A 15,462-nucleotide genomic window follows, 5' to 3' on the forward strand; every position below is an offset into this window, starting at 1 on the left:
TTAGACTCTACTTCCATCTTACTGGTAAATTTAAGATGAGAAACAAAAACAACTTTCATGTTAATGTGTTCTTAACATTTAGGTCTTTATGCTCATATTATATAATATAAAATTTGATAAAATTAATCTATCCTATCAAATTTTTAGTGTATTTTTAAAAGCATACCCATGAATTCTACGTAGATCAATATCATTGGTCTATTTGTGGAGGAAAGTAATAGATATAATTGCTGCAAATCATTACAGTGAGCAATTACTCTAAGTTAGTCCTTTTGAGGTCATAATAAAATTATCACTCAGAATGGACGACAAAAGTGGTCCACAGAGTAAAATCTTGGAAATCATCATTTGTGTTACTGAACACATTACCCCTACTGAAGTTACAGCTGGCAACCGAAATTCTGTGCTATAGTTTTCTCATTTAAGCAAATGAGACACTTGCTAAAATCCACCTCCAAAACCATGTTTAACACTCTCATCAGCTGCTATACAATACCTATTTTTCCCTAAAATTCTATTACAAAAGGTGATTAAGATTAAAATAGTATGACCTCATGGACTCTATCACCTTAGAAATAATAGTCTCATCTCAGAGTCCTAATTAACACACAAATCTCCCAGATTAGTCCTAAAACCAACCTGGTCTCATCAGACTTCTTTTATAATTAGCATAACATGATGTCACTTAATACTAAGGAATCATGTACAATGCATGTAACTTTCTCATTCTTTATCTTTTGACTCCAAGAGCATACCAGCTATATTACAGAAATTACTTTCTCCCTCTTTTACTGTTTTATAATCTCTGCTTTGACTTTCAGTCACTTTGTTTTAGATACCACCGTGTTTCAGAAACAGCTGCATACTTAAACATCTATGGACTGCAACACTACCCTAGAAATAGTTCAGAATTCTTTCTTCAGAAGTACACAAATCCTAGTAAAAATCAGAAGCAAAACCATCAATAATTATTACAGGTCACTGAAATCATCTACAAACCTTCTACTCAAAAGAAGAAACTCAAGTTACTTAGGAAGAATCAAAGCTCAAAAAACTTAACAGTTTGGACATGTGGGAAAAGACTTACAGTCTTCCCAGACCCTGTCTGAGCACAAGCCATCAAATCTCGTCCTGCAAGTATGATAGGAATACTGTATTTTTGCACAGGAGTAAGCTTAGTATAACCAGCTTTAGCAATGTTGTTACTCAGTGTCTGACAGAGATTAGCTTCTTCAAAAGTCTGGAAAAAAAAAAAAGCAGTGATTACATTCTATATATCATATGCAGATCATTTATAAGCATATTTCATTCAAGCCAGTTTCAAGTTCTGTTAATTCTACTTTATATACTACTTTACTAACATGCCCCCATTCAAAAGTAAATACTCAAAGCCTGTATATAATAATACGATTTGACAGAATCAGGAAATATCTCCCATAAACAGTGGTTTTAAAAACATTTTTCCTGCCCCCTTGAAACCTATGAGATATGAAGAAGTCTGCTCAGTAATGGGTTGTTCTAAGTATAATTATCAACAGGAGACAGAGGGCTCCCCCTCGGAAAAATCACTGCCCTAAGACACACTTTCTCACAATCTTGGGAAAACATCTTGACTCTCTAGGAAAAATTTTTTTTTTAATAAAATTCTCATCCTGGTATGGGGAGTGGGGATGAAATCTATTAATCTCTTTGAACATAGCAATTTGTAGACAGTAAGACATCATTCTAAATTTTCAACCTAAGACCTTAGGTATGAAAGGTGAAATCTGTGTATTGGTATCAGCTTTAAAAACTGTATCATGTATTTTAAAAGCAAAGTTTGCTACACAGCTAATACAGAAATAATTAATACACTGACCAGAATTGCTGGCGGTGCATCATGTCCAGACACTTCCACAAGAATAGTGTCGTATTTGTCAAAGTTTATGCCTGTCTGATAATGTGCAAAGATGGAGTCCTCATCCTCAGGTGGAGGAGGGGGTATGTAGGTCACTTTTGGTCCTTGAAATTTAAATTAAAAACATAATGCACGTTACAGAGACTAAGAAAAAATAAGGGAAAATAGACAAAAATTGACAAGATCAAATCTTAAATACTATACAACTTTTCATTGCTTACCTTTTAAAGTATTCACTGTTCAAATTTTTAAAAGATAACTTTGTTTTTAAGTAAAATACTTAAGCATTGTTATTAAAACACAATATACTTCCACGTGAGTCACACAAATGTTCATATACCTTGAGTATCACCACCTTCTCCTCCTTCTGCTTCTGATTTCCAAGAATCTTAAAGAGGATCAAATAAGAAAGAGATGTATGTTTTTTTTTTTTTTTTTTTTTTAATTGAAGAGTAAAAGAACCCTCACTACAAAAATCAAATACCTTGTTTAAGGAAAACTTACTCTTTCCAGAGCCTGTTATTACTTCTTCATTTAAACCTTTGTAACCACCTATTAAAGAAATTCATAAATGACAATTGGTCAAGATGCAAGGCTATGCACGTCTTTATTTTCACTGCTTGCCTTCAAAGAGAACAAGTTCTAAAAAAAAACCTTTAAATTCCCTTCTTACAAATACTTGAGACAATTAAGACAAATAGAATCTTGTACATTTTTGGTTTCTGTAATATTCAAAATAATTTTATGTAGATGAGACTATTATATATTATTACATTTTGTTTAAGCCATTATATTTCTTCCCTAATCAGCAAAGGAATGTATTTTCTAAAGAACCTGTGTTGGGGGGTGCCCCAAGACCATCCCCAGTTCAGTAACTGCTGGGAGTCACCAGATTCAGAATTATAGTCATACTCATGATTATGATTTATTAGAGAAAAAATAGGGAGTACAATCAACAGAAAAAAAGGTGCATGGGCAAAACTCAGAGAAAACCAGGCACAAGTTTCCATGTCTTCTACTGCAGTCACACAGGATGTGCTTAGTTCTGCCAGCAATGAGCTGTGACAACACATGTAAAATCTACCAGAGAGATTATTAGAGACTCAGAAGCTCATTAGAGACTCAATACCCAGGGTTTTTAGTAGGGGCTAATATTGTACTCACCTTCTGCCTGGCACATACCAAATTCCAGACTCCCAGAAGCAAAGCAAATATTCAGCAAAAAAACAATGCACAAATGGTTTAGGCACAATGAGTTACTTTAACCAGTTAGGGTGGTGGGAACCCGTCCCAAATCCAAGTTTTCAGTTGCTAGCTGTGATGATTAATTTGTGGTGTCAATTTGACTTGATTAAAGGACAGCCAGGTAGCTGATAAAGCATTATTTCCGGGTATGTCTGGGAGGGTGTTTTAAAAGAGACTGGCATTTGTATCCGTGGACAGAATAAGAAGATCCACCCTCATCCAGAGTGGACAGGCATCATCCAATAGGCTGAAGGCCAGATAACACAAAAAGGCAGAAGAAAGGCAAATTTTCTCTCTCTTCTGGAGCTGGGACATTCTTCTTCTCTTGTTCTTGAACATCAGAACTCCAGGTTCTCTGGCCTTTGGACTCAGGACTTGTACTAGGCAAGCTCCCGCCCCCCTGACTCCGCCGCACCAAGAGGTTCTCAGGTCTTTGGCTTTGAACTGAGAGTTACACTATCAACTTCCCTGGTTCCTTTGGACTTGGACTGAAGCACACTACTGGTTTCCCTGGTTCTTAGCTTGCAGACAGCCTATCATAGGACTTTCTCTCTCAGTTTTCATAATCTCATGAGCCAATTCCCCTAATTAGTCCCCTCTCATCCATCCATCATCCACCTACCCATCCATCCATCTATCTCCTCCCTCCCTCCTTTTGATCTGTCTCTATGAAGAACCCTAACTAATATACACTAGCCAAGGAATAGCCTTTTAAGTAAGATTTTCAATTTCATTTACTGATGAATTTTCGATGAACAATCAGGCCTGTTAACTGCTTTCTATATACTACCTTTCTGATTTTTAGATAATGAGTCATCTATTGTGCTACTTTTAGGTACTATGACTGCATTAGATTCAAAAGCTAATTAAATATAACACTTTTTCCATATCAAGTCTCTAATTTCCTTATCCTGTATATCCACAGGTCTTAAAATCCTCCTTCACATAGGCTGTGAATATTTGTGGAAGATTTGGTTTAGCTAGTCTTTAATAAACTTTTTCTACATAGAAGAATCCAGGAATCAGCAGGGGTAGGAGGACTGTTGCTTTGAATTATCTTGGACTAATAATGATTATTGAGAATCTTCCAAATACATCACCCAAGCTTCATTGGTTTACTAGTCTGGAAAGCATTTTAACTTTTATATGACACTGAAGTATTTACACTTCAAAAAAACTTTACGGTCGGGGCAGTGGCTCATGCCTGTAATTGTAGCACTTTGGGAGGCCAAGGTGGGCAGATCACCTGAGGTCAGGAGTTTGAGACCAGCCTGGCCAACGTGGTGAAACCCTGTCTCTACTAAAAATACAAAAATTAACCGGGTGTCGTGGCCAGCGCCTGTAATTCCATATACTAGGGAGGCTGAGGCAGGATAATGGCTTGAACATGGGAGGTGGAGGTTGCAATGAGCCAAGATCATGCCACTGCGCTCCAGCCTGGACAACAGAGCAAGACTCTGCCTCAAAAAAAACCAACAAAATAAAAAGAAAAAACTTATAAGAGTAAAAAATTATACATATTGAGCTATCTTTATCCTTTAGACCAAATCAAATTACTATTCCTAAGAAAAAGCATATTGTTTTAATAAGGATTTATACATATATCTCAGTCTTTAACTTCTACACAGCATCCCATTTTGTGATTATGATTAAACAGTTGTTTTTAGTTTATTTTTTGAGACGAAGTCTCGCTCTGTCGCCCAGCTGGAGTGCAATGGCTCGATCTCGGCTCACTGCAACCTCTACCTCCTGGGTTCAAGCGATTCTCCTGCCTCAGCCTCTTGTGTAGCTGGGACTACAGGTGACGCCCAACTAGTTTTTGTATTTTTAGTAGAGATGGGATTTCCCCATGTTGGCTAGGATGGTCTCCATCTCTTGACCTCATGATCTGCCCACCTCAGCCTCCCAAAGTGCTGGGATTACAGGCATGAGCCACCACGTCTGGCCTTAAACAGTTTCTTATTGATGAATTTCAGGTGATTTTCAGTTTTTATTTATGATAAATGATGTCTCAGTGAACATCCTTGTACATGCATTTGCAAATACATCTATAGTATATAATTCCTATAACAGAACTGCTAGATTAGAGAGGCAATAACCTGGAGAGTATTAAGGAAAGCTCTAAAACAGGCTGTGTAAATTTATAGTCCTCAGTGCATAAAAAAGGTAAGTTACCTTTAACTTTAAAAATTAAATTTGTTGCCAACCACTGACGTACAGAAAAAAATAAATTTGGATTACAATGATTTTAACTTCTTTCAGATAAACAAAATAAGAACTTACCTCGTCCACTTCCACTGCCACGTCTGCTTTGAGAAGTATCACCATTACCTGGTAAGGTGTTGTTTTACAAATTATTTAGATCAAACACAGCTGCTCCTCAAACACACAAACTGCATGGTTATTTCTATTCAACAAAGAGTTAATACTTCAGAATCCTAGTCCCTTTACCCATCCATCTCCTAATTCTAGATTAAGCTTTTTTTTTTTTTTGACACAGAGTCTTACTCCGTCACCCAGGCTGGAGAGCAGTGGTGTGATCTTGGCTCGCTGCAACCTCCACCTTCTGGGTTCAAGCAATTCTTGTGCCTCAGGCGCCTGAGTAGCTGGAACTACAGGAGCACACCACCATGCCAAGCTAATTTTTCTATTTTTAGTAGAGATGGAGTTTCGTCATGTTGCCCAGGCTGGTCTCACACTCTTGGCCTCAAGTGATCCACCTGCCTTGGCCTCCCAAAGTGCTGGGATTACAGGCGTGAGCCACCACACCCAGTCTCTAGGTTTAACTTTAACCTTAACCTCATTTGAACAGTTTTCATCAATTGTCTTTTCATTTTCACTTCAAATCACACAAATAATTTTCCCCTAACTCGGAATCCTTTATCCCTCCAGTTAATAATTCAGATCTCAAATTAACTGGTAGATAACATAGGAAATAATTCACATTACATAAATTTTATAAGGGAGACAAACTGTTCACATATTTTTACCTACAGATCTAAAAGCGGAGCAAATCATAAGCCAAACTAGTATACTTAAAACATATATATTACGTTTACAAATCCTAGTGCTAAAACATGTATCAATAATTAATATTCAGTAATAAGTTTTATTTCTCACCTGTGCCACTTAATGCTGGCCTTCTAGAACCAAAAAGGCCACCAGTGCGTTGCATACATTCATCTTGATCTAATTCATTACCTTGATTTGCAGAAAGTAAAATTAGATTACATATTATCCTTAAGAAGTTTTTTAATCATTCAGTAAACAGTAAAAAATCAAGTTAGGGTACCAGAAGTTAAAAGATGTGGGGTAAAACAGAAAAATACTATTCTGGTTAAACTAAATATTGTGCAAAGGAATTCTCTACAAATGACATCCTTCAATGACAAATTATTTCCTCAAAATGTATTTTTAAAAAAATACTTCATAAAATAAATTAGGGCCAGTGCTATGCCAAAATACAAGCAAGTTAAATCTCTAGAAACTGCCTGAGAAACTTCCTATTGCTTCACTTCATTGTTCTTCAGAATAGCATCCCTTGCTCCCACTGTTGCCAAATCAAACCTTACCAGTCCTGCACAGTAACCCTTCAAATTCCCTAAACTTCTGTGAAAGTGATAATTCACTAATCTGCTACACATCTATTCATTATTACAAATTTATGTTTTTAGCTTCCAAAACCATCAATCTATCCTCCTCTGTTAAGAGGCACATACATTCCAACAGTGACCTCTGAAGTCAGTACCTTATCTCTAAGGAATGATGGCTGGAAAAATTTAAAGTAGAAAGCCACATTGGTGAAAGACGGTATGTTGGGAGGTAGAGCCACATAGAAGGCCACCTGTTTATAAGGTCAGCCATATTACCAAAGCTCTAAAACACTGAATAATATGTTAAAGAACTGAGTCACACAAACTTATTTTTTCAATTCATATATTTCATCTTAAACAATATGCAATTACATCTGTCTAAAAATAATGTTATATACAATGTGGGTGATTAATGTGTATTAGTCACTGAGCTATGCTATTCTCATATAATCCTCCCAACAACCTTCTTTGATAGCTTTTTTTTTTTTTTTTATCATTTTCTTTTTAACAGATGAAGCACACCATTCACAAATCCACTACTAACTTGGACTTCCTAGACCAAATCCTCCACGGCAACCTCGGAAACTACCTCTTCCACCTCTTCTGGATGGCCCTGAAGTGTCTGAATTACTTCCATCTCGATAGCCTATAATAATAAAACACACAAAAGAACAACACAAAACAACAAAGAAATCTTGGGGACACAGTCAAATTTAATTTAAGCCTTGAATACTCGGTAACTTTAAACAAGTATTTTAAGGCACTGTTACCAAAAAGAAATGACATATTTGACCCGTAAGTGTTCAACTTTACTAATACAAATACATACGGCTACAATTTTTTAAAACCTCATTGCTTGCTTTGAGAATTGAGTCTAAAAATCACTAAAGAAAAAAGTGACACTTGAAGTAAAACAGTAAAAGTCACCAAAACTGCACCATTAACTGGATTTCCACAATGCACAAAATAAATAAATCCTAGACTTATATCTGCTCCATATAGAATATAGTAAACATCTTACTCAAAACAGAGACATGCAGGTACATATAAGGTCTGATTTCCAGGTACAAACAATTTTTAATTGAACTGAATACCAAAAGATTAGTAGAAACAGTTCAAGTAAAATTTAATTCCACATAGGGCAGACTCAAAGGGCAGAACCAGATCAATGTAAAACTCAAGTGCCAACTGGGCGGGAAATAGAGAGGCTGTTCAGTTTGTAAACTTGCAACTATTTATACCTAAACAGAAGGTGGATAAAGATAGAAATTCTATCTATGCTATTTCTGAATATTAGAGTATATGTATTTTAAAGCCTATTTAAAAATGAAAACAAAACTCTTCAAAAAAATGTATCTTCTGGAACCTTTTCTGTAAAGGTCCAAGTTATTTTCATGAAAGTAAAATAATATATAACACATACATAAGTTTAAAATATAATTTAAAGCTTATCTCCACTGCCCAGTTTAAGACTAAAATATTTCCAATATATTTGCAGCCTGTTTTTTTTTTTTTTTTTTTTTTTTTGTCCTATGCTTCTCTTCTCCCTGAGCACTTCTTCCAATTAACATTCAACCAGCCAATATCCTGAATAGTTTTTCAATTCCTTGCTCTTAATTTTACCAACTACGTACATAGCCTTAAGCAACATATTAGTATAATTAGTGTTGTACGTAATGGAACTAAAACATCTTCTTTTTCCACATCTTTTTTTTTTTTTTCCCCTGAGATGGAGTCTTGCTCTGTCACCCAGGCTGGAGTGTAGTAGTGCAATCTCAGCTCACGGCAACCTTCATCTCCTGGGTTCAAGTGATTCTCCTGTCTCAGCCTCCAAAGTAGCTGGGATTAAAGGTGTGCACCACCATGACTGGCTAATTTTTGTATTTTTAGTAGAGATGGGGTTTTGCCATGTTGGCCAGGATGATCTCGAATTCCTGACCTCAGGTGATCCGCCCACCTCAGTCTCCAAAAATGCTGGGATTACAGGCATGAGCCACCATCTTTTTTCTTTTATTCAACTTTGTTGATGCGTGAAACTACTTCATTCACTTTTACTGCTGAATGCTCCATTGTGTCTGTTTCTATTTCATTTATGTCTATTACCTTTATTTCTGAGTTTTCTTCCTCTACTTAACTTGAACACTTATTTTTTCTGGAAAAAAAAAATCTTTAAACTATTTTCAATCTAGTCTTCTTCCTACAAAGTTCTGCCCTCCTACTCAATTTCCTCCCTTAGCAAGTTTTACATTTTATGCTTTCTCTGATGCATTTAAGGCTATAAAATTTCCTCTAAGAGGCAGCTGCTTTAGCTATATCCTCAAAGTTTTCCTATGTTCTGCTCTTACTGTCATTAAATTCTAAATATTTTAGGATTTCCATATGAACTGTTATTTATAAACTGAGAAATTCAGTTTCCAAATCATGAAGGTTAGGCTTATTTCTACTTTTATTTCAATAAATGAACATAGCCTATATCTATGGTCTATTTTTGGCCTTAAAAGATGATTAAATTGTACATATTTTCCATATATGCTAGAAAAATGTGTGATTTATAATTTTAGAGTATATGATTCCAGACAAATATTAAATCAAGCTGAGTGACATTCAGATCCACATCCTTACTAATTTCTATTCTGCTCAGTCTCAACTTACCAGGATTTACAAATTTTTCCTAATGTCCATTTTTCTTTATGCATCTTAGTATATTGTTAGATTTGAACCTTGTTCAGAACTGTTATGTCTTCCTGATGAATTTTTTTTATCTTTAATAATTCTACCATAGAGTATACTTTGTCTACTTCTATACCAACTTTAAGTTATTACTGAACACTTTTTTCTCTTCACTTTTATTATTAAGTTGTGGGGTACATGTGCAGGATGTGCAGGTTTGTTACATAGGTAAATGAGTGCCATGGTAGTTTGCGGCACCTATCAACCCATTACCTAGGTATTAGCCTAGTATGTATTAGCTCTTTTCCCTAATGCCCTCTCTGCCCACCTGCCCTCCCCCTGACATCTACAGCACCCGGTAGTCCCAGGCAATCTCCCATCCAAGTATTAACCAGGCCCAACCCTGCTTAGCTTCCAAGATCAAACAAGATTGAGCGTGTTCAGAGTGATATGGCCATAGACTATTTTCTAATTAAAAAAGAAATTTTTTGGTAGAGACAAGATGTTGCTATGTTGCCCAGGCTGGCCTTGAACTTCTGGCCTCAAGAGATCCTCCCATGTTGGCCTGCCAAAGTGCTAGGATTATAGGCATGAGCCACCATGTCTGACCTCTTTACTTTCAACTCCGTACTAAAATATACTTACCTATATTATGATTACTAATACAGGGATTTTATTTCCACCATCTTACTTTGTGTTTTCTCTTTACAGAGCTTTTTCAATACTTTTTGTTCTCCTTTCTGTCCTGTTTTCCCCAAACAGTAAGCTATGTATTTTATTTTTTACCAATTTTCACCATGAATATTTAAGAATTATTTAAACTATTTTCAATCTCCTTCCTACAAAGCTCTGTCCTTCTGTTGGATTTCCTCCATTAGCAAGTTATAGATTTTAACTGTTCTCTGACTACCCTTCAATTTTTACCTATTTAAAAAAATATTTTTCCTTCCAATTGATCAGGCAAAGAATTTCTTTTCATTTGCTAGGATTTTCGTTCTAAAATCCCTAAATTAATAGTCAGTATTGCTAGTTTATACAGTCAATACTTACTTAAGTTTACCAACATGTTTACCGGTTTTATCTTTTTTTTTTTTTTTTTGGCTCATGATTGTTTGTTTCCTATCCCTTTCCTCCTGCAGTCAGTCGTCTTACTACGGTATACAACTTAACAGTTCTTACTCAACAGTCTGAGAATATTAACACCATTTTTATCTGAATGGCTTTATTTCTCCCTGGTACCTAGTTATCTGAATATAGTTATTTGGATTCAGAGCTATTTTTCTTCAGCATTCTGAATATACTATGCTATTATATTTTGACATCTGCCTTTACTGAAGAAAATTCTGTTGTAAATATAATGTTCTTCTAAAAGCAAATCTACCTTTTTTCTCCAGTAGTTTTATCAGTTTTTTAAAAATCTTTGTAATACTATAATTCCAATACATGCATAAGGGTATGAATTTTTGTTTAATTTGCTGAGGACTCTTGTGCCTCTCTAACTCTGGAAAAGTCTCATCTATTCTCTTTGAATATTCTTCTTTCCTCTCCTCCCATTTTCTGCTTTCTGCTCAGGAGACAGTCATATGTTGGATTAACAGGTCTTATTCTATCTTCCGTATTTTATTTATTAACTGCTCTTGTGTTTTCCATTTCCAAGTTTAGAGAATTTCCTCAGATCTATCTTTGGATTAATTTATTCTCTTCACTGTGTTTAATCTTTACCTTTAATCACTCTGTTCTTTTCTGTATTTTTTTTTTTTTTGAGATGGAATCTCACTGTGTCACCCAGGCTGGAGTGCAGTGGCGTGATCTCGGCTCACTGCAACCTCCACCTCCCAGGTTCAAGCTATTCTCCTGCCTCAGCCTCCTGAGTAGTTGGGATTATAGGCATGCACCACCATGCCCGGCTAATTTTTGTATTTTTAGTAGAGACTGGGTTTCACCAGTTGGCCAGGCTGGTCTTGACCTCCTGACCTCGTGATCCACCCACCTCAGCCTCCCAAAGTGCTGGGATTACATGCGTGAGCCAACACACCTGGCCTTTTCTGTAAGCTTCTGAAACAAATGGAGTCCTTTTATTTTCCTTTTTTTTTTTTTTTTTTTTTTTGAGACAGATTCTCATTCTTTTGCCCAGGCTAGAGTGGAGTGCTGCAATCTCAGTTCACTGAAACCTCCGCCTCCTGGGTTCAAGCAATTCTCCTGCCTCAGCCTCCTGAGTAGCTGGGACTACAGGTCTGTACCACTACACCCAGCTAATTTCTGCATTTTTAGTAGAGATTGGGGTTTCACCATGTTGGCTAGGCTGGTCTCAAATTCCTGACCTCAAGTGATCCTCCCGCTTCCACCTCCCAAAGTGCTAGAATTACAGGTATGAGCCACCATGCTCAGCCAACATTAACATATTTTTAAAAGTAACATAAGTCCTTCCAGAAGGTATACTTTGCATTTCATAAGGGACAGCTGACAATCTCTTATAAATCTTTAAGACGTTTGGTGACAACATCTTTAGAAAAAAATTAGCTTATAAATCATCTAACCTTTGTATAAGTGAAAATCTTTTATTCATTTTTTAAAAAGTACTTACCAGGTAGTTACTATATTTCTATATACTAGCAAATAAAATGAAAATGTTAAAATGATATCTATCACTGACATCAGCAAAAATGGCCAAAATCCCAATTTCACTATTCCAAAAAGGGAAGGAAAAAAATGGGCAAGAACTGCCAGAATTAACTTTTTCTAAACTCTAGAAATGAATCAAAGGCTTGAAGCAACCAAGGGAGTATTTATTTAATTTAAAAAAAAAAAAAAAAAAAAGGCTGACTATTGGTAAGAACAGCAAAGTTTGCTGCATTTTAACTTACCAAGTTCGATCTCCTGGCAAGTCCACTTGTAAGTATATAGTATATAATCAAAAGATTTGAAAACAGGAACTCAAACATAACTGTAGGTGAAATGTTCATAGCAGACTTACTCACAATAGTCAGAAAGAAGAAACAATCCAAATGTCCGTCAACAGGTGAATGGATAAAATGTGGTAAATACATACAATAGTATATTATTCAACCATTAAAAGAAACATAGTTTTGATATATGCTACAACTTGAATGAACGCTGACAACAAGACGCTAAGTAAAATAAGCCAATTACAACAGGACAAATATCGCATAATTCCACTTGTATGAAATACCTAAAATAGACTAATTTCATAGAGAACATGGAATAGAGATTACCAAAGACCAGGGTTAAGGGAGTATATGGGGAATTTTTGTCTAATGGAATACAAAGTTTCTGTCTGGGCAGTGATAGTGAAGATAGAATATTGTGCACTTAATGCCAGCAATTATACACTTAAGAATAGTTGATATGGGAAATTTTCTGTTATAGAGATCTTACCACAAAAAGCTGAAAATATCCCAAATTTCATGAAAACTATTAACCTATACATCCAAGAATCTCAACTCCAAGGAAGATAAACCCAGAAAGATCCACACCTAGATACATCAATATAAAACATCAATAAATGGTGCTAGAACAATTGGTTATCTATATGAAAAGAATTTGGACCCTACCTCATACCATCTATAAAAATGACCTCAAAATGCGTCAAAGACTTAAATGTAAGAACTGAAACTATAAAAAACTTAAATATAAGAACTAAAACTATAAAAGGCTTAAATGTAAGAACTAAAACTATAAAATTCTTAGAAGGAAACAAAGGAAAATGTCTGCATGGCTCTGCATTAGGCAACACTTTTCTAGTCATAATATCAAAAGAACAAAAAAAGATAAACTGGGTTGGCTAAAAATTTTAAATTTTAGTGTTTCAAAGGGTACCATCAAGAAAGTGAAAAGACAATCCATAGGAGGTTATTAAACATTTGCAGGCCAGATGCAGTGGCTCACACCTGTAATCCCTACACTTTGGAAGGCCAAGACAGGAGAACTGCTTGAGCCCAGGAGTTTGAGACAAGCCGGGACAACATAGCGAGATGCCATCCCCACAAAAAATAAAAAAATTAGCTGGGCGTGGTGGCACACACCTATAGTCCCAGCTACTCAGGAGGCTGAGGTGGGAGGACTGCTTGAGACCAGGAGGTTGAGGCTACAGTGAACCATGATTATGCCACTGCACCCCAGAATCTGGGCAACAGAGCAAGAGCCTGTCTCAAAAAAAAAAAATTTTTAGATAAATTAAAAAAAAATACACACTTCCAAATCATGTATCTGATAATACTCATATTGCGAATATAAAAATAAATCACAAAAAAATAAAAAGACAGCTCAATTGTTAAAATGAATGAAGGATCTGAACAGACATTTCTCCAAAGATACACAAATGGCCAATAAGCACATGAAAAGCTATTCAACATCACGGTAATCAAAAAACGCAATCAAAACCACAATAAGGGCTGGGCGCTGTGGCACAGGCCTATAATCCCAGCACTTTGGGAGGCTGAGGCAGGCAGACTGCGTGAGCTTAGGAGTTAAAGATCAGCCCCGGCAATATGGTGGAACCCCATCTCTACAAAAAAATACAAAAATTAGCCAGATATGGTAGTTCACATCTGTAGTCCCAGCTAGACAGGGGGCTGAGGTGGAAGGATTATTTGAGCCTAGGAGGTTGAGGTTGCAGTGAGCCAAGATTGTGCCACTGCCCTCCAGCCTGCATGACAGAATGAGACCCTGTCTCAAAAAAACAAAAAACAAAAAACAAAACAAAACAAAAAACCCCACGAGAGACTTCACATTCATTTAAAAAAAAAAAAAAAAAAAAACACAGTAACGACTAGTATTGGTGGATGTGGAGAAATCAGAACACTCATAACACTGAGGGTGGGAATATAAAATGGTGCAGCTGCTACAGAATACAATTTGGTAGTTCCTCAAAACGTTAAACATTAAGAATTAGCATATGACACAGCAATTCCACTCCTATGTATACCCCAGAAAAATGAAAACATAGGTTCACACAAAAACTTAAATGAATATAGCAGCATTAGCCATGATAACACAAAAGTGACAACAACTCAAAACGTTAATCAGCTGAAGAATCAACGAATATGATGCAACCATACAACGGCAGAGCCTTCATGAATGGAATTGGTGTTCTTATAAAAGAAGCTCCAGAGAGCCGCACTGCCCTATCTACCATGTGAGGACAGAGAGAGAAGACACCATCTATGAACCAGGAAATGGGTCCTCACCAGACACTGAATCTGCTGGTACCTTGCTCTCGGACTTCAGACTCTCTAGAACTGTGAGAAATAAATTTCTGTTGTTTACGAGCTACCTAGTTTATAGCATTTTGTTACAGTAACCCAAATTAAAATAGTTTTTCCTTCTGGAAATTGATTAAGCTGATTCTAAAAATCACACAGGAATGCAAAGGACTAAAAATAACAGGCAATCTTGAGATTGTCATTTGTTTTGCGTTGCTATAAAGGAATACCTGAGACTGGGAAATTTATGGAAAAAAAAAAAAGGTTTATTTGGCTCATGATTTGATAACTGAAAACGTTCAAGATTGGGCATCCAGTAAGAGCCTCAGGCTGCTTCCACCCATGGCTGAAGGTGAAGGGGAGCTGATGTGTGCAGGATCATATGATGTAGAGGAAGTAGGGGGCACCAGGCTCTTTTTAACAACTAGCTCGCAAGGGAACTAACAGGGAACTCACTCAACACCCCCGCAAGGAGAATATAGGTCTATTCATGAGGGATATGAGCCCCCATGACCCAAACACCTCCCATTAGACCCTACCTCCAAATCTAGGAATCAAATTTCAACATGAGAAGGACAAATACCCAAACCATAGCACTTGAAAAACAAGCAATGCCATATATCAGGACCTATTATAAAATTACAATAATTAGATTGTGGGACAATAGTACAAAAATAGAAAAAAAATGACCAATGTAATAAAATCAAGAGAAACAGATATACATATATAAGCCACCTAATTTAGGGCAAGGGCAACCCTGTAGTGCAGAGTGGAAGAGACAGTCTTTTCGATAAGTGACACTAGGTCAAATGAACATCCATATGGAAAAAAAAGT

At 36.2% G+C, this 15,462-nt stretch overlaps 1 protein-coding gene and 1 pseudogene across 1 annotated transcript in view; both read right to left on the reverse strand.

Moving 5' to 3' along the window:
* DDX4 (DEAD-box helicase 4) overlaps window positions 1-15,462 on the reverse strand; it is a 69,224-nt gene that overhangs the window by 20,388 nt on the left and 33,374 nt on the right. Inside the window, exons 7-13 of the mRNA XM_032280654.1 lie at window positions 7,280-7,381; window positions 6,263-6,343; window positions 5,426-5,473; window positions 2,402-2,449; window positions 2,238-2,285; window positions 1,859-2,001; window positions 1,088-1,240 (exon numbers count right to left, since the gene is read on the reverse strand). Of these exons, the coding sequence (XP_032136545.1) occupies window positions 1,088-1,240; window positions 1,859-2,001; window positions 2,238-2,285; window positions 2,402-2,449; window positions 5,426-5,473; window positions 6,263-6,343; window positions 7,280-7,381 (623 nt within the window). The remainder of the gene's footprint in view (window positions 1-1,087; window positions 1,241-1,858; window positions 2,002-2,237; window positions 2,286-2,401; window positions 2,450-5,425; window positions 5,474-6,262; window positions 6,344-7,279; window positions 7,382-15,462) is intronic.
* Window positions 9,749-9,867, reverse strand: LOC116554676 (annotated as a pseudogene).

This window comes from Sapajus apella, unplaced genomic scaffold (genome assembly GCF_009761245.1).
Source record: "Sapajus apella isolate SASKATOON/1434 unplaced genomic scaffold, GSC_monkey_1.0 scaffold1, whole genome shotgun sequence".
Taxonomy (NCBI): domain Eukaryota; kingdom Metazoa; phylum Chordata; class Mammalia; order Primates; family Cebidae; genus Sapajus; species Sapajus apella.